Genomic DNA, 23,106 nt, shown 5'->3' with positions numbered 1-23,106 from the left:
TTCATTTCCTTCGGCATCTCTACACTTCAGGGGGAAGCATTGAATCTCAACATGCCTATCAGCAAAGACATGCTGATTTTAATATTAGGAATGATCTCCTTGGAACAAGGTCATTCTGCAACCCTTTCTTCCATCAGAGGTAAGTTTCAAGTTAACTCTATAACAACCTTCATTTTTTTTTTTTTTTTTTTTTGGTCTGGTGAGATCACTCTTGCTAAGAATCAGAGTAATAAGTCCATTTCTTGTTCACTTGGGAATGCAAGAGAAGCAAATTACATAAAAAACATAATTGGTTCTTAAAAATATTTCTTTGGAATTTTCTCCTGTGATAAGCATATTAAATTGAAATAATATGAAACAAATATAAACATTTGAAGAGACACTAAGTATTTTCTCCTAGTTTTACCAACTGACCTAGGATTGTCCACTTATTTGGATACATTACACAACCCAGTATTCTTTTTCATGGAGCAAATGCTGGAGATCAGAACAAGTTTGGAAGTATTTAGAAACTTCAGGGAAATTATCCTAAGGTCCATATGACACATGCTCACTGACATATAGTATAAATATTTTTGTATTGATTATAATGAGCTTAAAATAGTTGTTGGCAAACTTGTCTGTAGTCAGAGTTGTGCCTGCCCAAAGAATCAACATGTTTTCTGTCTCTGCTTCACTGACTTCAAGTAATACTAAATTGTATGTCTAGCAGATTTATGACTCATCCATGTGAAGCGGCTGGAACAACTTTGATCATACCTGCACTGGGCTCAGAGTGAAAACACACTTGGTTGTTTCATGCTTTGCTATCATTAGCTACGGGTCTTTTTGATTTTTAGTTTTCACATCTTCTACATGAAGATGAAAGTACTTTTTTGCAAGCAAGGTGTGGGGACTAAGAAATAAGTTATATGGGAGAACTTTATATACTTTAAAGATGATCTAAGTAGCTCTCCACTTACGGATATATTCCTAAGAAAAGTCATTTTCTCAATCAGTCATGCTTTTCAGGTGTAACTTGTAAACCAAGAACTGTGCTAGACCTTAGAAGTGTGTATGCATAGGACCCACATTCCTAGGTATCTCACTGAGGAATTCTGTAGTCCAACAAGGGAGGGGGACAATTTACTCACATAATGTAGCTTGGAAAGAATTGTTAAAGGGGTATGAGGAGTGGGAAGAAAGAGTGCTATACTGTGGGGAAGATCTAGAACTCAGATTGAAGAAATCAAGAAAGACATCTCAGGTGAAGTGGTCAGTAAGCATTCAAAGAGCCATCTAGGTGAGGACGCTCAGTGATGATGATGTGCAGTTTTATATGCACTCCCTCACAGGAAACAAATTACCTCAAGAGGAACAAATTCACCACTCAATTACACAGTGTAAGTAAACAAATTTAAACTAGCCCCTTACTTAAGGAATCAAACGCCCACATAAATACACACATATTGAAGTGTGCCAGGGATGAAATCTTTCTTGTAAAGTTGTTTCTTCTCTTTACCTGACAGGCACCTGTCTTAACACCAGTGTGTGAATTGAAACTATCATCATATCTCTGTGACTGGACAATGTATTTTCTGCCCTACAGTAAATCTAATTAGATTTCTTCATATCTAATTGTGTGGCAGGCAAGCCATGTTTTAAGACTCAGTCTCATGGGCAGAGCAGAAAGAGAGAGAGAGAGAGAGAGAGAGAGAGAGAGAGAGAGAGAGAGAGAGAGAGGCAATTACAAACTAGGACAGACTATGGCATCATGCATAATTTGATTAAGGAACTCTGCATATGAGGACTTGTAACAACATCATTGTGCATATGCTAGGTGTGCTGTTACACACCTGTATCCAAGCCTTCCAAAGGCAGAGGCAGGAAAAACATGAACTTAAGGTCATCCTAAGCTCCATAGGGAAATGAACTTGTCTCACGAAGGCAGGCAGGCAGGCAGGCAGGCAGGCAGGCAGGCGGGCAGGAGGGCAGGAGGGCAGGAGGGCAGGAGGGCAGGAGGGCAGGAGGGCAGGAGGGCAGGAGGGCAGGAGGGCAGGAGGGCAGGAGGGCAGGAAGAAGGCAGGAAGAAGGCAGGAAGAAGGCAGGAAGAAGGCAGGAAGAAGGCAGGAAGAAGGCAGGAAGAAGGCAGGAAGAAGGCAGGAAGAAGGCAGGAAGGCAGGAGAGAGGGGGAAGGAAGGAAGGAAAGAAGGAAAGAAGAAAGAAAGAAAGAAAGAAAGAAAGAAAGAAAGAAAGAAAGAAAGAAAGAAAGAATTGAATACCCATTGGTGTGGAGTCCACAGTCTACCTGGGTTGAAAGTCAGAAACAATCATCCTGGCACGCAGTGAGTGTCACAGGGTACTACAGAGTGCTGTGAAGAACCTCTTTTCTTCGAGACCAGAGAGCTCTGAAAGAAACGAGGCTGAATTGCTGACAACCCAGTGCAGATCTATCCCTTCAACCTTTAACCTTCACATTAGAAGTCAGTGTGTGGTCTGGGGAAATAGTTCAATCAGCAAACTGCTTTCTATGCAAGCACAAAGGACTGGGTTTAATCCCCAGAAACCATTTTTAAAAGCTGATATAGCAATGTGCATTCCCAAATGCACATTGAGAGTCAGCGACAGGCAGATCCTTGGGGCTAGCTGAAGAGTTTCAAGCTAGTGAGAGATCTTGTCTCTAAAAACAATTATAAAGAGACTAAGGAAGATAGTCAAAGTTGACCTCTCACCTTAATATGTACACATGTGCATGGGTTCCCACACATAGATGAACACACACACACACACCATAGAAGCTGTCTCTTGATAGCACACATCTTACCTGTGACAAAACCTGAGTGATCTGTTTTGCAACACATCTAATCCCAACCATTAACTTAAAGCCATGTTGTAATTTCTCTACATATCCCATATACTGCATTTTGTTCCTGCACTTTGTTTGCGAGATTTTTCTGTATATCTTAGTCATAGAAACTAAATAATCAGGCTGGAAAGATGGCTCAGCAGTTAAGAGCACTGACTGCCCTTCCAAAGGTCCTGAGTTCAATTCCCAGCAACCACATGGTGGCTCACATGATGCCCTCTTCTGGTGTGTCTGAAAACAGCTACAATGTACTCATATAAATAAAATAAATCTTAAAAAAAAAAAGAAAGAAAGAAAAAGAAAAGAAACTAATTACTCAGTGTCTGTCTTGTCTTTTCTCCAGATCCTGATTGTGGGCAGAGTCTGGTTAAGCCCCAGCCTCAGAATTACTTTAGCCTTTTTAGTCGAATTGTTGGAGGAAGCCAAGTGGAAAAGGGTTCCTATCCTTGGCAAGTGAGTCTTGCAATTTCTTCTCTAGTGGGTGAACTAAGACATTTCAAGTTTGAGTCTCCCCAGATCACATGTTACCTCCTTTAGGTCACCCTCTCTCTGGGGAAAAAAACATTCACAACACACCCAGAGCTATGCTTTCCTAATCTTGAAAGATGATTGAATTTGTGTTCATTGGGTTACCTGAGTGCCATTGATAAACTTAATAAATACTTGTTTGAGTAGATGCTTGCTCTTGATCAATTAATTGGTCATCTGTTCAATTCAGAAGTTCATATTCAAATCATAATAATGGTGGACCATTGGCTTTTCTTTCATAGTATTTTGTTCTATGTCTTATATCCTTAGCCTCCTTTTAGTATTCCTTCTGTTTGTTTATTCAGTATTTGTTTTTAATTTAAAGCATTTAATCTAGAGCCTAAAAAGCTCTAGGCACTCACTGTACTGTATCATTGAGCTATATAACCTTGCCAGATTTTCTGTGTTGCTTTGTGTTTCATGTTTTCCTTTTTGTGTTCATAAATAATTTTTGCTTAAAAGTAAAAAAATTCTCAGGCTGGTCAGAGGTCCCTGGCACATATGTAGCAGAGGACTGCCTTGCCTCAGTGAGAGAGAATTCACTTAATCCTGGAGAGACTTGATGCTCCATAGAGGGGGGATGCCAGGCAGGGAAGCACCCTCTTAGAGTCAAAGAGGAGGAAAGATGGGGTAAAGAACTCGGGGGGGGGGGGGCGGTAGGGGGATCAACATATGAGATGTAAATAAAATAATTAATTTTTAAAAAGTGAAAATTTCTAATAAACTGCCATTTTCTAATCTTAAAAATGTGAAGCTATTCATTGAAAGTATTTATTTGTCAATTATTGGTCACCTTAGAATCAAATCAAATATCATAGATAGATTGAGTTGAAGACAGAATGTTACTAAGGATCAGAGACAGTTCATTAAGTAAACATGCTTTCTACCAAGCCTGACAACCTGAGTTTGATCCTGGGGAACACATGGTAGAAGGAGAGAACTGATGCCCAAGATTTGTCCTCTGATTGCTACATGCACATTATGCACTTTGTATGTAAACACATACACACAGAGACACACACACACATGCACAGACACACGCACAGACACACACACACTAAAAGAGGAGGGATGGATGGATAGATAGATAGATAGATAGATAGATAGATAGATAGATATCATTTTAAGTATGTTGAAGAAGCAAATTAAAGTACAGACTTGATGTTCTAGGGGTCAAATAGTCCATTAAGACAATATGAAAACAGTAGGCCCAGACTACTCTTGTTCACACTGTCATGATGCCTGAGTCCTGATCACTGTGATTAAGCTATCTGTATCTGTCTTTCAGAATAAGCTCAGTCATGGGTTTTGGGGAAACCCATGGCATTTGCTCTAACTTAAATCTCTGTCATCTAGGTGTCTCTGAAACAAAAGCAGAAGCACATCTGTGGAGGGACCATCATTTCTTCACAGTGGGTCATCACAGCTGCTCATTGCATGGCTAACAGGTAGGAAAGCTTGGTTAATGGAAGGAGACCAGATTACCCCATCCTGCACTTTGTAATCAGAACTGATTACTCTTGTAGAACACAAGGAAGCTAGTTGGGCATCACAAATGAGGCTTATGGACATTGTAGGCTTATTCTCACATTGACAGGCAAAGGATTCTGTGCAGAGGCAAAATGCTGTATTTACATAAATCCACTGAAATCATCGAAGAGTAATATTAAAAGACTGACTTTTGAAAGTTTCCTAAAAACCACTACCTGGTTCATTAAACATGTTAAGAAAACATAGACAGACCAGTAAAAATACAGATGTTCATGTCTTACTTCCTATTGGATTTGCTTCTCTGAGCTTCAACCTAAGAGCTTTAATTTTTATCAGGTTTTTAATATTATCCAAATACTCCACTGTTGGCATTCTATACATATACCAGGCTGTAGCCAAGATTGTTGTCCTTTCATTTCAAGTCTGAAAACACTCTTGGGATGTTCATTAACTGCCAGTTGCCAGTGAGTACCAAATACACAAAAATTACTGAGTCATGATGCCCCCCAAGTGTATCCATAGTTTAAAAGAGAAATTAGCCTGGAATGATGTTGCACATATGTAGATACAACTACTTGAGTAGCTGAAGCAGTAAGATTGCATGAGTCTAGGAATTTGGGGCCAGCCTGAGAAATATAGGAAGACTGCGTTGAGTAAAAATAAACAAGCAAACAAACAAATAAATAAATATTTGACAACGTCCCTACAATGTAGGCAATGGTAAGCTAGAGAGATGCTATGTACTATATTAAGTACCTGATCTATCCAAGATTCAGGAAGACATTCCAAGAGAAATGATGGTGTACTATGTAACATTATATAAAATATCACCATTGGAAAAGAAGAGCCCCAAAGAAAGAAAAGCTCAAAATGCTTACTCCATGCCATCTCATCCTATCAAGTTCCTACGAGATAACAAGGACCTGAGGAAATAGCATCATTCTCATTTCATGGGAGAACAATAAAGTACGAATATAAAGAAGGTAAAGAGGCGATCCCCATTTCCCATTGTTGTAATTGGTCCGAATCTTCCAACAGGCATACTCGCTGGAACATCAGAATTAGGTTACTGTCCTTCATAATACACAGACCACATGAGATTTTTAACATGGAAGCAACACCTTTACTAGGAATCACAAATACTTCACAAAATAACTCACTGGTATTATAACTAAGACAGCCTAATAAGATGGTTGAGTAGTCTCATAGATATATATTAGCTCCCTGGATTACAATGCATGTATATTTCTCTAGTTGATTACAGATAACACTGACAAATATTAAATATATCATGTCACTATCTCTACACTGTGTTTGCTAATTTTTAATAGCAATAGAACCATTTTCATTCTTTGTTTAGCACTCTCTTGTTCCACATTATCTACTCACGTCAATTTGAAAAGGCCAATTTTCCAGCATTTACAACTATACTCAAAGGCCCACTAAACCCCAAATCTTTCCTTTTCCCTTTTTATAGAAATATTGCGTTAACTTTGAATGTAACTGCTGGAGAGCATGACTTGAGCCAAGCCGAGCTAGGAGAGCAAACACTTGCCATTGAAACCATCATCATACACCCGCAGTTCTCCACCAGAAAACCTATGAACTATGATATAGCCCTTCTGAAGATGGTTGGAACCTTCCAATTTGGTAAACATTTACAGTACACCCTAAATATCTACACCATAACCTTTGATCCATACGTTATGTAGCATGAGACCAAATCTTCTGGATCATATACTGGAAATGGAGACTTGTCCATAGTGTCCCCCTCCTAAAATGCCTTTCTTGTAGTTCTGGATGTAGGGTTATGTGAAGTCAGGAGAAGGAAGCTGACTCTGAAGATGCCAGGCTGATCTATCCTTAAGGAATCTTTGGGAACCACCCAGATGCCAATAGGTGTAACTGTGTTAGCTTCTCTATAAGTCCTGCCTTGATCTTTTCTTCAGGCCAGTTTGTGAGGCCTGTGTGTCTTCCGGAGCCAGGTGAACACTTTAATGCTGGATTTATTTGTACAACTGCAGGCTGGGGTCGCTTGTCTGAAGGTAAGAGCTCCTGTACCACTCATCTTAATCAAAATCCTCAAAACTTTCTGGTGGGTAACCTGAAAACACAATTTTTAATTAATTATAATAAACAACCAGGCAAACATTTCAAAAGTCAGATAATTTCACAATGTGCTTAAGAAATTGAAATCCTTCCAAAGAGACACAAACTTGAATCTAGCTGCTGCTGCTGCTGCTGAAAGTACAGGGCATCTTCATCTCAGAAGATAAAAGCTTACCTTGATAGGCCCATCTCTTCATTCCAGGTGGCAGCCTCCCACAAGTCTTGCAGCAAGTGAACTTGCCAATTTTGACTCAGGAGGAATGTGAGGCCGTTCTGTTGACCTTAAGGAACCCCATTACTGGGCAGACCTTTCTCTGCACAGGATCCCCTGATGGAGGGAGAGATGCTTGTCAGGTAAGTAAGCACTGCTAAGCTCCAGGCTCAAGAAAGTTTATTATCAGGTGAGGAGCCTAAGAATGCTGATACTAGATAAAACTAGAATCTGTCTCTCCCCACCCCAAAAAATAGAAATAGTGCCAAGGATAAGGCCCTTAAGGTTCTCCACCCATTAAGGATGTCTCTTCTTATTTTGACATTCCTAGATTAGAAGCGTTGGAAATGTCACTATCCTCAATTTTCAGCATTTATGAAGACTGCAGTTAGTGTATCACTGGGCAAGAAGCCACTGATTCTGTAGTATGGACAGGAATGGGAAGCATTGATGAGCACCAAGGATGGGGAGAAGGAGAAGCAATTGACAGATTGTTTTAGGATCGAATGAAAATTGTACCCAGATATTCTCCCAGAGCTTTGAGTCTAAATTATTAGAAGTGAAGACGTTAGTGCTTGTCATTTGCATCCCCATAGGGAAAGTGAACACTTTGAGGCATCTCCGCCAACAATCAAGTTAACAGAAGTTTCCTTCTTCCTTCCACAGGGAGATTCAGGAGGGTCGCTTATGTGCCAGAACAGGAAAGGGACCTGGACTCTGGCTGGAGTGACTTCTTGGGGTCTGGGCTGTGGTCGAGCCTGGAGAAACAATGCAAGGAAGGAAGAGCAAGGATCTCCCGGAATCTTCACAGATCTGAGGAGAGTGCTTCCCTGGATCCACAAACATATCCAGACTGGTAATGAAGCCATCCCGCAAGCTTAGACAGCTACAGTTCTACTGAAAAAAAGAGCATCAGCAGGCTAGACAATCGTGACTGGAGAGGGCCACTTCTTTTCTCAGCGTAATGCTTGAGAATTTTGAAATGTATACAAGAGCAAAACATCATATACATCAAAGTATTAAAATAGTCACTGAAGAATGAATGAATTTCTCATAAATTGATTAAACTTTGCCTGTGATAGACTGTCACACATAGATAGATAGATAGATAGATAGATAGATAGATAGATAGATACCCACCTACTTATTCACTGTCCTAGCAAGATTAAGCAAGCTAAAGCACAGGTCAGTAATGATCAAACACTGATATTCTGACTACCCAGGGAATGATATTTCTCTGGAAATATTTTCAGATGTCACAATTAAAGAGGGGGCACATAGATAGAAGTCACAGAGCTTGCTAGTCCATGTACAGTAAAGCAAAGAGTGTCCGCCATAATGAATAACCTCGCCTAAATATAATAAGACAAAAGATTTAGAAACCCAAGCCAAGTACAGAAGCAAATGTGGTAAATCTGAGGGATGGGCTGTATGTGCACCCTTCTAGTAGACCAGCCAGGAAGAAATACAGCTTTGTTTTTACCTCCAAACTTAACTGTTTCCTTAACTGGTGTCTTCAAGTCTGAAAGTGGCTTCCATCATTTCTCAGTGGATTAACTAAAGTTAACTGAGAAATTTTCTTCAAGAGTATAGCACAATGGCAGGTATCTGAACCTCCAGTATGTGACTATTCAATGTGTTCATGATTGGAGAAAGGTTATATTATTTGAGTTATTGGAGGAATATATATATATATATATATATATATATATATATATATATATTATACAATAAAGGTTATATGTGTGTATATATATAAAGATTATATATATATATATATATATATATATATATATATATATATATATAGTCTTTCTTCAATAAAGGCTATTGGAGAAAGTTTATATTAGAGCAGAGCTAGGTTGCTCTATCACTAGCCTCCATTCTCATGCATCCTTGCCTCCTTTTGCTCTGTGTAATCTCCAAGTTAATCACTGTTTCTTCATTAGTAAGAATAAAGCACATGAAATCATCTCAAAACGCCAGGACCCCTACCCAGATTTGTCATTTTACCCATCCTGGTCTTTTCACAGATTAAATTTTCAGTATTTGCATATTGACTTAAAATGTTCTGCTTTTTTTGAGTCAATTTCTTGTCCAAGGACCCACAAGCTTTGAATTGCATCTTTCTTTTTCTTTCTCAGGCCATCGAAGAAAGAGCACCAAAGGTGGGTACTCCTTGTAGCCTACACTCACAAGACTGTCAACTAACATCATAACATTTCTGGGTGTCACTTTCCATTATTATCAAAAATCTTCCTCTGGTAGTGATTACTTGGTATAAAACTCTGATGAGTATCCACAGCTATCTCTGCCAGTCGGCCAATTCCATGTCCACCAAGCCCCATTCCCTTCCATATATCTTCTTATCAAGTCATAGCTTCATCCAATTCAGCAAACATTAATTGACAAACACTAATTCTCAGTTAGATAATAGGAGAATAGGGGAGGTGGTACAGAAATAGTTAATAAGTGACATACACTCCCCTGAAAGTTCCCCTATTTACACAGGGTGCTTATCCCTGTTCGCCATGACTTTTTGGTGAGTTCACTCTGAAATGTGAGGCAAGCCTTTTCTTCAGTTACATTATCTATAGCAAAATAAGAGTGTATCTTGGCTTAGCTGTCCACTGGGCCTTTGAGCCTGTAGGGTTCTTCCTCAAAAATAAAATGGAAAGTAGACTCCTCAGAGCTGGGCTGCTCACAGATATATGTCATAGGCTTTGCAACAGAAACATCCTTATCCAGGAGAGGTCACAGAGGATAAAGAAGGAAACATATAGGCAAAATATCAAGTCAATCAAAGCAGCTTGAGTGCAAGATGTATAATAAAGTCTCACAAGACAAAAGAATAAAAAGATGATTTAAGATCAAATTCTGGAAACTTCCCATGTCAGTCAAAAATGGGCTTCATTTTACAATGAAAAGTTGATTGTTTAGATAAATCCGTTGCAGCTATAGTAAAAGAATATAAAAGACCATGAAGGAGATTAAGGGAAGAATAAGTCAAGTGGAATTCATGACAGATTTAAATATACATATATATGAAGGATATAGAGATAGATTGGTGAGAGGGAGAGAGGAAGAGAGAGAGAGAGAGAGAGAGAGAGAGAGAGAGAGAGAGAGAGAGAGAGAGAGAGAGCCCAGAATAAGAGCCAGAAAATAAAAACAAGAAAATAGAAAGGCAAAAGATTTGGACCAGTTTAGTGAGGATTGAGTGAAGAGAGGGAGAAATCCAGCTTGCCTCTTGATATCATCGCAGCTTTGAACATGAGAGCCTGAAAGCTCACCCATAAACCACAGGTAGCTGCAGCTCTGCTGATGAAGGTGATTCCACTTGTACCGAGGGTTGTGTTTCAGTGGAGATAACTGGACATTAGTGTAAGTCTGACCTAAAGTCCAGAAGAGTATTGGTAAGAGTTGAAACTGCCAGTGTGACAAAGCCTATACCAAGGTCTCCAATAAAACCGGGAAAGAAAAACTAGGATAGAACCTGGGAAGTGCCTGTACCCACAGAATGAAGCCTCTGAGTCTGAGTGACAGAGGGATGGGGACAAGTCTCAGCATCTCAAGGATAAACACAGCCTAAAAACAAAAACACAAAACTGTGAAGCATTATAGAAGCCACGATAGGAAAGAAACAGTACATGGAGAACATAAGTGTACAGACAGGAGAAATATTGACTCCCATGTATTCAGTGTCTGTTAAGGATGTTTTGGTGGTTAGAGCATAGGCTGCCGTGCCTGATGCTGTGACATTCCCTCTCAGCCTCGTGCAGTGAACCTGATGGTCTAATCAGTGGATCTGAGGGAGAGCTGCACTTCCCAGAAAGCCTCCACCTATACTATGAGAGCAAGCAGTGAGTACTCCCTCTGTGTCCTCCCCAGGCTCCACCTCCAGCCTGCCAGTGCCCATTAACTGTCACTTTCTGTCTAGAAGTTACATCTTCTCATATATCTGCCTGCAGACTGTGTGTCTGGACCTTGCTGGTTCCAGAGGACATGCATATGTTGCTCAATTTGTCACACTTGGACGTAGAGTCTTGTCGCCACAATTACCTGGCAATGTACTCTTTAGAAGACAGACTCATTGGTAAGTGGTTCTTCACACTGTAATATGGAAAGCAGGGCTAATTAGACTTAATGTCTGTTATAATATGTCTGACATGGAGCCATCTGTAAATGCAACACTCTCCTCCAGTTTTAAGAGCCTACTCTAAAGTGGGGAGAATTGAGTCTGAGCCTACAGAGGGCACTTCAGCAGCTGCGTCTGACACTTTTAAAGCCAGGCTGCCTGGATCTTGACCCCATTAGAAGTAAACTTTATACATATTACTGTGTCCCCCAGTTACCCCAAGTAAGACACTGCTTAACTGTAGTTGCAAGTATCTTTTACCTGTCTCAAAACACTAGGAAGAATGACTCCAAGATATAGCCATAAGAAGACAAGACTTATTTATGTAATAAATAATGAAGCCAATCATTTTTTAAACCTAGAATTTAGAAGACCGAGGCAGGAGGATTGCATGACCATGGCCATCTTGATATATACAAGTGATATCTTGTCTCAAACAAACAACAAATTCCAAAAATAGAATAAGGTTTCTGTTGTTCTTACCCTGAAGTAACTTTGCGCATCCCCTTGACAATATTTTGGAGGTACTCTAGGCTGTTACAACTGAAGAAAATATAGGAGATAATATAGAATATAGGGGAGACCATATTAAAAGATAGTACATTTTTTAAATCCTAAAAATGTCAAAGAGCAACATAAACACAACACTCTGGATCAAAATCCTACTAGTGCAAAAGCTGAGCCGCCTAATTCAGACAATCCTGAATCCAGGACAAGATCGCATGTCCTTAGGTCGGGTGTGCCAGGCCATTTTCCAGACTCTGAACAAAGACTCTTCTCACATTGCAGGGAAATTCTGTGGAGAAAGTCTCCCTTCATCCATTCTCATTAGCTCCAGTTCTATCCAGCTAAGATTCATCTCTGATGCCACAGATTATGCCACTGGATTCAATCTCACCTATAAAGCACTTAAGCCAAGCTACCATCCTGGTAAAACCATTTACTTCTATTGTTTAATATCTAGGCCCTTTGAAGAAGATTGGCATCATAGGAGTTGGAGGTAATAGACAGGGAGACCCCCACCTGAGGTTCGCTAGCTTCATAGTGTAGAAGAAATCTTAGCAAACTGAAAGATGTAGTCTCTCCTCCCCGTCCCTGAAAGTTCCTGATCACTGACCCAAGTGAGCTGAGAAGGCCTTGAGAGTTCTGTAAACAAACACACAAGATTCTTCCTTGGTGTTTGCTCTGCCAAATGATGTAATTTCTCACATAGTAGACACAGGAGGGAGAACACAAAAAGTCTTTCTTGTATGCTTGCTCTGCCCTCCTTTGTTTTAGATTCTGGCTGCAGGTCTCTAACTATCCTCTTTGAAGAAGGCACTATACAGAGTCTTCACTATCCTGAAGACTACAGTGACATGGCTAGCTGTACCTGGATTTTCCAAGCCCCCAACCATTGCCTAATTAAGGTATTGATTGTATTTGTCCTAAATTACACATGATTTAGTCACAAGAGAGCTGACAAAGGCACTGTTCAGGCTGAGATCTTGTCCAATATGTTTGCAGCCATACTTTTAGTCCTCAATACCTGGCACACTACACACTGAATATTCAGGTAACTGAACAGCCTTGTTTCCCCTGTAGCCACCACTAGATGGCACTTGCACTCTTTAGTTCTTGTTCAAAATGAAATTTCCCATTGTTACCTTAATCTTTAGACCTGGTGACTTTTATGAGTCTATATGTCATTTTAGAAACAAACATTCTTCCTTATAAACTCAAATTCTGAAGAAAATAATTATAACTAATTAAGAAATTGGTAACAGTCATGCCGATGTCATTAAGAGCTCCAAGCGAAGAAGACAGAACAGAGAGGAGCCAGCACCGGCCAGGGCTAGGGAGTGCTCGAGTCAACAGAGCTGTAAAGTGTACTTAGAAAAGAGTCTGGAGAAATGATGCTGAGGTCAAAACATAGGCCTGTGGATATCACATTTGATCTCAGTAGTGGGAAGGCCATTTGTTTGTTGCTAATTAAACAGCAGTGGATCCGTTGTGGAGATATGTCACAACACAAGTGAAAGTAGGCCAATGATCTGGATAAGGATAGGCACATATTTCTTAAAATAATAAATGATCAAAAACATGAAAAAAGAAAGGAAAGGAAGAGAAGGGGGAAGGAGTAAACCCTAAAACTCTCGCAGAGTCGATTCCACTGGTGTAAACAACGGTATCAGTTATTTCTCTTACTGCTGTGACTAAACCCCTGACAAAAAAACAACTTAAGAGAAGACAGATAGCTGGGCAGTGGTGGCGCATGCCTTTAATCCTAGCACTTGGGAGGCAGAGACAGGCGGATTTCTGAGTTCAAGGCCAGCCTGGTCTACAGAATGAGTTCCAGGACAGCCAGAGCTATACAGATATACAGAAAAACCCTGTCTCGAAAAACCGAGAGAGAGAGAGAGAGAGAGAGAGAGAGAGAGAGAGAGAGAGAGAGAGAGAGAGAGAGAGAGAGAGAGAGAGAACAGATATATTATGCTTTACAGCTTGAGACAATACTGGCAGGGAAGGCATGTTGGCAGTAGTATAAGATAGATGGTCATATTGTATCAGCACTCAGGAAGTAGAAAGTGGACAGAAAGTGGTCACAAACCCCTAAAACCTGCCCCTCAGTGACCCACTTCCTCCAGTGAGGCTCCAGCCCCTCAAGGTTTCACACCCTTCAACATAACTCCATCATCTAAGGATCAAGTATTCAAACATGTGAGTCTACTTGGAACATTTTATATTCAAACTATGATATTATTAAGTGTAATTACCTAAACTAAGACAAGTACATCATTAGACAGTACAATCAAGGAACTTGTCGTCTTATATATAGGTCCTAGTTAACTACATTAGAGGTGCCTAACTGTGTCTGAAGAGGAAAGGGGTTTGAGATACAGGCAAAAGTCCCAAACCGATGAGTCCTCATGACAAATCAGAAAAGGAAGCCTTTAAAACACAAAGCAAACCAAACAAATAAATGGATGTAGCCAATAGTTTGGATTTGCCACAAGAGTTAAAATTTAGAGAAAATGAAAATTGGGAATTAATTATCCAGTTCCCATCTCATCCCTCAAAAACAAGGCAGAATAATAGGACTAAACCATTGACCATTTGAGAGAAGCTGGGATTCACACTATCTGAAATGTCGAATACAGTCAAAGGTCAGAAGCCTAAATGAGAACCCACTGGTTTTAAGAATGAGTGAGGATGGAGATTGTAGGACAGAGAGAGAGTCTTCAGTGATTTCCAGGACTGATCCAGTGTTTTGACTTTATAACCATCAGTACTGAAACTTAGCTTTGCAAAAATACAAAATGGCAGAAGTATGTTTGGGTCCCTTTCAGCAATTGTTGGAATTTTTGTCTTTGCCCCACTCCAAAACAACTCAAACAGAAGTTCTTAAGGTCAAATATTCTAACACAATCTGATCCAAGATCTGGTGATTTGACTCAGGCTGAGGAATGATGGTAGGAGAATACTCAGATCTGTTTTCTGTAATGAAGCTGTTATGTTTTTATAAGAGCAGGGAACTTTGTATATGCAGCAAAACACCTGAGTTTCTAACAGGCACAGGACTCGCTTCTGAGCCATGACGTTTCTTGCCGTGTCCGCTAGCATTGCATGATGCAACAGCATGCTTAGTGCAAAGTCTGCTTGCTATATATTCAAAACCAAGGCTATAGTAGAGTCACATAATGCAGCATAGAACACCATAATGCAGGCAAGAACACCAGAAACACTGCAGATTTGCACTGTGCTTGATTTTGAGTTACATTTTGGTCACTGAACCTTTAAAAAAACTTTTGCTGATGCTGAATTGTTTACAGTTCCTTCATCCCCTCCATATGAAGTCACAACCCACAGTCTCCTTGCCCCAGCTTCTAGTTTCCTTGATCCCCCTTTGTGTACTCCACTCCCCTCGCTGAATATAAAACAAGTCCACCACATAGAGACTAAGGCAGAGGAAGAAAGGTAATTGTATAAAGATGGCTTATGACATATTTTGAGATAACACAATGGTACCACGTGCAAGAGAGATCATAGAAACTGGAACTAGAACTGTCATGATACCTCCTTAGTAAACCGCGGTGGTTCTCTCTACCCTTCACCAAGATTCCTGCTTTGAGCCGTGAGTTCTCCAAGTTCACTGCTCTGACTCCTCTGACTGTTCCTTTTGCAGGTGCTTCTGGTAGCTTCCAAGCAACACTTTGTTTGATAGCAGCTCTTGCACTCATTTGTAACTTGGCAAGGCACTGGTACACATCAGGAGCCATAGAGAGCAAATGTGATGAGGAGTCAGAACTATCCTTCTGGGTACATCTTCCCAGGCAGAAAGATACACCTTGTGAGAGGTACATTTACCTTCAGCTTTGAGTCAACTAAACTGGAAATTAAATACCAAGAATAAGGTATATAGTGTGTAGGACCCCTGGAAAAGTAATATGTACCCAGACCAGCACTTACATATCCAAGCAGCACAATCCACAGTTGCCGCCAAAAATGACATTCTCTGTAGGGTGGTTCTTCCATCCCTTGTAGCTGCTATGAAGCTCAGACACTGGTACAGAACTCCACCCTTGCATGTAAGCTGTATTGATAGCTTTAGAGCAAGGCGAGTGGCCTAGGGTCCTCTGCCCACCCCTTGAGGTTCTCTAGATGTGACAAGGCATCTTCTCAGCTGTCATTTCAGAGCCTAGAAATAGAAGAAAATGGAGACTGTACTTCTGACTACTTGACTGTACATAGCGATGTGGAGAAAGAGAAGGAAATAGGTTGGTATTCCCCTTGAGCCCTGGTTTCCCCTGGTTTGCCCTTGGACCTGATCTTGAGATGAGGAATAAAACAATATATATTAATTTTCCTTTGTCCCCTCCTCCATCTTTCCCTATGGTCTCACCACCACTCCTTCTGTTTTTATGTAGAGAAGCAAAAAGCAAGGTCCAAAGGACTATCTGAACCAAATGTGGAAGGCCAATGAAGAGGAATCAGATAGAGATAAGCCTCATGGGCTATGGAAGCAGCTCAGTGGTAGAGTGCTCACCTAGCATTCTTAAGGCCCTTGGTTTAATCCCTAGCCTGCCACCTCAAGAAAATTGCTTAGTATATCTTGTGGCTAGAGGCAATTCTTTTAGCATAGTAGTTGTCAATCTTTCTTAACTCTGAGACCCTTTAATACAGTACCTCATGTTGTGGTGACCCCCACAACTGTAAAATTATTTCATTGTCACTTCATAGCTATAATTTTACTACTGTTATGAAACACAATGCAAATCTCTGATATGCCTCTCCCAAAGAGGCCGCGCCCCACAGGTTGAGATCCACTGTTTTAGCAGTACTTCAGGAGTATTTGGAGAATGAAACAACCCTGAAATGATGGTGGGGTCAAATATATACTTTGAAGAGGCCGATTCCTTTATTTTGAAGATGAGTTGTGGTATTTGTCCAAAAGCTTGTCAATAGCTATCTAAAGCACACTTGTTTTTTTTTTTTTTTCTTTATCTGTTGCCATATCTATTCACTTGACATCACTTAACCTGCCTGGGGCCTTGCAGCTCGGTTCTGTGGCTATGTGGTACCCAGCCCTGTGCTGAGCTCCTCCAGTGTGATGCTCGTTAGCTTCCAATCAGATGAAAATGGCACCTCCAGGGGCTTCCAGGCTGATGTTTCCTTCATTTCTAGAGCAGGTAAGAAGTTAGAGGTATCAGCTTTCAGTTTCCCAACTCTAATCCTCACATCATAGTAGAACAGGGCAATAAGCTTGGATACCACTGACGTTCTTTATTGGTAGTTGCATCCTATAAAATCACCAAGAACACTGAATCAGGGGCACTAAACCATATGCTGCTCCTAGGAATAGATGTGGTTACATTTTTAAAAACCTCTGGTGTATGTCTATTAACCAGTCAGTATACAAGTTTCATTAAGTACAACTTATTTAATATATATTAAATATATATTAATATTATTATATTAACATAATAATATTAGTATTATATTTATATTGTTTATTTATATAATAATTATTATATTAATTATTCTATAATAATATATTAATATAAATAATATATATTTACTCATCACATTAAATTCATAGAGAACGGCACTACAATGGATGTCTAAAACAAAGCTTATCTGAAACAAAGCTTATCTGACATATGATTTGTTTTGTTTGTTTGTTTTGTTTTGTTTTATTTTGAGACTGGCCTGAAACTCAATGTAACCTCAGACTCACTATCTTCCTGCCAATACCTTTTAAATGGTGGGATTAGAGGCGTTTACTGCCATGCCTAGGTCATGAATTGTGTGTGTGTGTGTGTGTGTGTGTGTGTGTGTGTGTGTGTGTGTACCTGTACATCACAGCAGGCACTTTGACATCAGAGGCTGCTTACAGGAGTCTGTTCTCCCATCCACCATGTGGGTCCCAGGAATTTGGCAGCCAATACCTTTACCACCTGAGCTGTCTTAACAGACTCAAGTTTGTTTATTTTCCATGTGAGACATACCATGGTGTTCTCTCTTGCGCTAGGAGGCATGTCAGCACTATGCTTAGAAGCCATATTAAGCAGCTAAACCACCAATTTAAAAAAACACAAAAGTACATATTCACAAACGCCAGCAAAATGGCAGATCACTTAATAGGACTTTTGCTTGTAGTATGAAAGCTGCAACAAAAAGGAAGAATGTAAGACTGAAGAGATGGAAATTAAGGTCAATTTCTTCTCTTGTGGAGGGCCCAGGTTTAATTCCCAGTACTCTAGGCAGCTTACAACCATTTATAACTATGATTCCAGAGCATCTAGCACCCTTTTCTGGCCTTCACAGGCATCAGGTACATACACAGCACATACATGCATATACAAGTGAAACATATACACACATTAAATTTAAAAAATGAATAAATTTAATCTTAACGAAAAGAGGAGGTGATGGTTGAATGTGCCTTGTTTCACCTCAGCTGGGCATCAAATAGTTCACAAAAGCTCCATGTCTGTTGCTTTTAGGGTTATGTTGTAGCAATAGTCTATTGCCGTGAAGAGACTCCATGAGCAGGCAACTTATTAAAAGGAAAAGGAAGCACTTAACTGGGGGCTTGCTTCAGTTTCAAAGGTTTAGTCTATGGTCATCATGACAGGAAGCATGATGGCAGGCAGGCAAGCAGGCATGGCACTAGAGCAGTAGCCGAGAGTTTACTCCTGATCCACAAGCACATGGCAGAAAGGGAACATGACTAGGTATGAAGTAGGTTAATATTGTATTGCTGTGAAGAGATACCATGACCAAGGCAATCCCTATAAAAGAAACCATTTAAGGGCTTGCTTATAGTTTCGGATGGTTAGTTCATTATCAGCATGGTGGGAATCAGACAGACATGTCACTACAGCAGTAGCTGAGAGCTTTACATCCTGTTCCAAAGGCACCAGGCAGGGAAAGAGAGGGACACTGGGCTTGGAGTGGGCTTTTGAATCCTCAAAGCCCACACCCAGTGATACACCTCCTCCAACAAGGCCACATCTTTTAATCTTCCTCAACAGCTCCACTCCTTGGTGACCAAGCATTTTAATACGTGAGCCTAGAGGGGCCAATCTCATTCAAACCACCACAGTGGTCTAAAGTCTACCCTTAGTGACACACCTCCTCCAATAACATCCTACCCCCTAATCCTTTCTAAACAGTTCACAAACTGAAAACCAAACATGCAAATGTATGAGCCATTCCCATTCAAACCACTACAGGTTACAAACAAGTTCATTAAAAATTAATAAATAAAAAATTAGTGATTAGGCAGTTTCACATATGGAATCCACAAAGAATGAAGATAGACTGTAAGTCTGAATCTTGCCTCGTTCTTTCTAGATGTGTGGTTTTAGGTATTGCTTCCAATCTTAGGATGGGAGAATAATTCATGTATATGAGTGGATGGAGAGCTTTGATCAGTGGTAGAGTACCTGAGCATGCCTGAGACCCTAGGTCCAAGTCCTTGCACAGCTAAGAAAAGAAAGAAAAAGAAACAGAATGAGGTAAGTGTTAAGTCAGGGAAGATTTGCTTGACAAATATGTACCACATATACAGGAAGCAGGTCATGAAGCACCTTTATCCAAGCCCAGGCCCTGGACACGTGTGCTTTCCAATCTCCACATCTTCAACCTCATGATTCTTCTTCTGTGTGGGAAACCCAAAGAGCCAGTTTTCTACATCCCAAGCTTCCTATTTTGGTTAGACCTTAAACAGCTGCTGAAGGGGAACCAGGTTGAAGCTAAAATAGTCCACCGCTCTGTTAAGAGACCCATGTAGGCCTGTTTACTGGAGTGTCTCCACAATTCTGACAGTATTAGCATAAATCATTTTCTGATGTCCCAAACTTGACAGTCTGTAGCCAAGCAATTGTATTATGTTTATACTCAGATTTAAATATCTCCACATCAGAGGATGAATCAGTGCTTCTAGAGACATGGGATGTGCCACATGGAGCAATGGAAATTTCTGGTAAGCTGCTTTGAGAAATGTGACTAAGTAATCCACTGGGGACTCAGTAAACGTGGGATAAATTGTCTTCTAATGTGTGCTGGAATCCTAAACTGCAATACCTCAGAAGGTAACCCTTATATTTGGAGATATGTTCTTTATAAAATTGGCTTAAAATGAGATCATTAGAGCATGCCAATCCTATATAACTTACATCCTCATAAAATGGGGAAATTTGGATGCAGAGAGAGACACACATACAAGAACATATGAAGAAGAAGACATCGGGGAGATGCCAACAATTGACAGTGACTTACTGAAGCCAGGGGAGAGATGTGGAAAGCATTGCAACCCTAAAAAAGAATCAACCTGCTGACACAGTAACCTTCAACTTCTGTCCTCCAGAAATGTGAGACAATAAATCTCTGCTATTCTAGCCACTGGTGCAGTTTGCTGTAGTCTTTTAACAGTAGCTTCAGCAATGATTTCATCAGAAATGACTAACACATTTATCAGGGCTGACTAAACACCCACAGCACTGGCAATCTGGAAGGGAAACCCAAGGGATCACCAGAGTCCAGAGCGCTCTCTCTCTCTCTCTCTCTCTCTCTCTCTCTCTCTCTCTCTCTCTCTCTCTCTCTCTCTGTGTGTGTGTGTGTGTGTGTGTGTGTGTCTCCCTCCCTCCCTCTTCATCTCCCTTTCCCCCTCCCCCCTCTCTTTGTGCGTATGTGTGTGTGTGTGTGTGTCTGTATCTCTAAGACCAAGGTCTGATATAACTCAAGGATGAGGTAAGCAAGGTTGAACTCAAGTGACTGATCCTCCTGCCTCCATCTCCAGAGTACTGGTGAGCGCTGCCATGCTTGGTTTGTGCAGTGCTGGGTATCGAACCCAGGACTTTAAGCATGCTGGACAAACACACTATTAATATAGCTTCATACCTACCCCTATCCTCATTTGTAGGGAAGCCAGAGACCTTTCTTTGAAGACTTTTAATGAATCAAGCCAGGCCAATGCATAGAGTCCAGGGTGGTCTGTACCTGAAAGGAATAGGTTAGGGATTTATTAGTGTCCGGTTGATATATCAAAAAGCTATCACAGAGCTGTGTGGGATATGGTCGTTGTTCTATCTTCTCGGAACAGCACAAAACTTTCCGGACACAAAAATTTAAAAGTTCTTTCCCAAGGTTGGTGAGGAGGGTTCATTCTGGTCAAGTGGCAGCCTGACTCATAAGACCTCTGCACTGAAAACTGTTAGCTCCTCTGCTATGTTTTTGTGCCAGTGAGCATTGAGAGGGGCTGGTCCTTTCTTTTATGCGGTTTCTCTACAATACCCATGAACACACGTGTAACATATATATCATATAGAAGATATACTAGTGAGGACACCATGGAGGTAGGGGAGGGGAGCTTTTATAATTGCCATTCTGATAGCTTGAGAAGAGAGAGAGGTAGAGAGGGAGAGAGGGAGAAGAAAGAAAGAAAGAAAGAAAGAAAGAAAGAAAGAAAGAAAAGAGTGAGCACGTAGTTTTTATTTTACTTACTTGCTGATATCTCTAAATATTCTTTGACACATAGAGCCACAGGGTGCTATGTGAAGAGAAAAGGCTGCATCAAATAAAAAGGGATTTGAGTAACTTGAACCTTTTTTGCTCTGGCTTCTTTGACATTGACCTCCTCACCTGAATAAAATGCCCTGGGTAAAGCGTGAATGCAGTGTTTTCTTCTATTGGCCACCAGAGGGCACATTTAGCAAACTGATTTTAGCATCCTAAACCAAGACCAGTATTTTCTAAAGTCACAATACAACAATGAACAAGACATTCGTGATTTTATTCCAAGGGACTACTGGGATGCCCAGAGAAAGGCAAGCATCAAATAATAATTTGGTAAATTGAAAGTTAAATAATCCACAAATGGCCCCTGAGGTCGAATTCCAATGAGGGGCTTTCCTGACTCTTCTCATGGAACTCAAACCTTCTTCACCAAGTTCTTGCTTTACACAAGCATTACAAAAACTTTAAAAGAATAAGAGAAAATTTTACATGTGTCCTATTTCCGTTCCATACATGAAACATGTAAGGACCTCAGCAAGGGGACATGTTGGGGCCCTTCGTCATCTACTACCCACTGAAAGCATCTTTCTGACAGCTTTGCCATAAACTCTAGATTAGGCCACAACATCAGAGCACTGACAGTCTAGGCTATCCTTATGACTAGACTGAGATAAACAACACACAAAGAGCAGAGAGAATGAGTTGTGATTGAGGGAAATTTCCCATAATATAACAACATAACCCTAATAGCAGGCTCAGAATCATCTCAGACAGCCAGCAGTCAATCAAAGCAAAATGACGGCTCCGTTGTGGTGGCTTCTTTATGCTTGGCCCAGGCACTATTAGAGGGTGTAGCCTTGTTAGAGTAGGTGTATCACTGTGAGTGTGAGCTTTAATATCCTCATCCTACCTGCCTGGAAGGAACAAGAGGTGGAATTCTCAGTTCCTTCAGTCCCACATCTGCCTAAACACCGCCATGCTCCCACCCTGATGACAATAGACTGAACCTCTGAACCTGTAAGCCAGCCCCAATTAAATATTGTCCTTTATAAAAGTTGTTTTGGTCATGGTATCTGTTCACAGCAGTAAAACCCTAAAAATAAGCCGTTCATAATGAGTCTCTCTCTCTTTCTCTCTTGCTGTTACCAGAAACTATTCAGCTTCGTTATATTCTTGGGTAACTTAAAATCACTAAGTATGGAGGTTACCTAGCTGAGCAATACATGAGCTTCCCACTAACTTCACTGTAAGGAGCACCTTTAACATGTGGATATGGTAACAGTTCCCTGGGTTACTTTGCAGATACTTGAAGGCTACCTTTGTCCATAGCAGTAACACTTTATTGGATACCTAAGATACCCAATAAATGACTAAACTGGAATGAAAAGCTATGCATCTATATGTTCACATTGTACTGGCTCCACTCCTGTCTTGACCGTTTGGTCAGACTCTGCTCTGCATATAGACATATTGGACATTTAAATTGCTTTTATCAAGACTACAATAATTCAGGACTAAGTAGGCCTATTACTTGTTGAAACTGGTATGTGTTTCTCCTACATCACCCCTATGCCTTCTCCACAGCTCAAGTACCTAATGTGCCTCAATCTTGTAAACTCTGAGACCTTGCCCAAAGCAATCCATGAGGTCAGGCTATTTATGCAAAAGAATGAGTCATTCAACATTTATTGGATTAAATTACCACCTGTTAGCCGAAAAGCCTAAGGCCAGAATGTTAGCTCAAAAGACATAAACATCTTTTGAAATTGTGCACATTACCTGTAG

At 40.5% G+C, this 23,106-nt stretch overlaps 1 protein-coding gene across 1 annotated transcript; it reads left to right on the top strand.

The window, feature by feature from the left end:
• Window positions 1-51: 51 nt before the first annotated feature.
• On the top strand, window positions 52-20,144 carry Ovch2 (ovochymase 2). Its single transcript, XM_034512093.1, has 16 exons — window positions 52-139; window positions 3,189-3,298; window positions 4,730-4,821; window positions 6,342-6,514; window positions 6,814-6,909; window positions 7,176-7,327; window positions 7,851-8,040; window positions 9,329-9,352; window positions 10,954-11,044; window positions 11,153-11,277; window positions 12,109-12,249; window positions 12,598-12,728; window positions 15,983-16,076; window positions 16,857-16,988; window positions 19,709-19,784; window positions 20,003-20,144. Exons 1-16 carry the CDS (start codon window positions 52-54, stop codon window positions 20,142-20,144), a joined length of 1,857 nt encoding a protein of 618 aa, XP_034367984.1.
• Window positions 20,145-23,106: the final 2,962 nt, after the last annotated feature.

Source organism: Arvicanthis niloticus, chromosome 1 (assembly GCF_011762505.2).
Source record: "Arvicanthis niloticus isolate mArvNil1 chromosome 1, mArvNil1.pat.X, whole genome shotgun sequence".
Taxonomy (NCBI): Eukaryota; Metazoa; Chordata; class Mammalia; order Rodentia; family Muridae; genus Arvicanthis; species Arvicanthis niloticus.
This window is presented reverse-complemented; position numbering and strand designations above follow the sequence as displayed.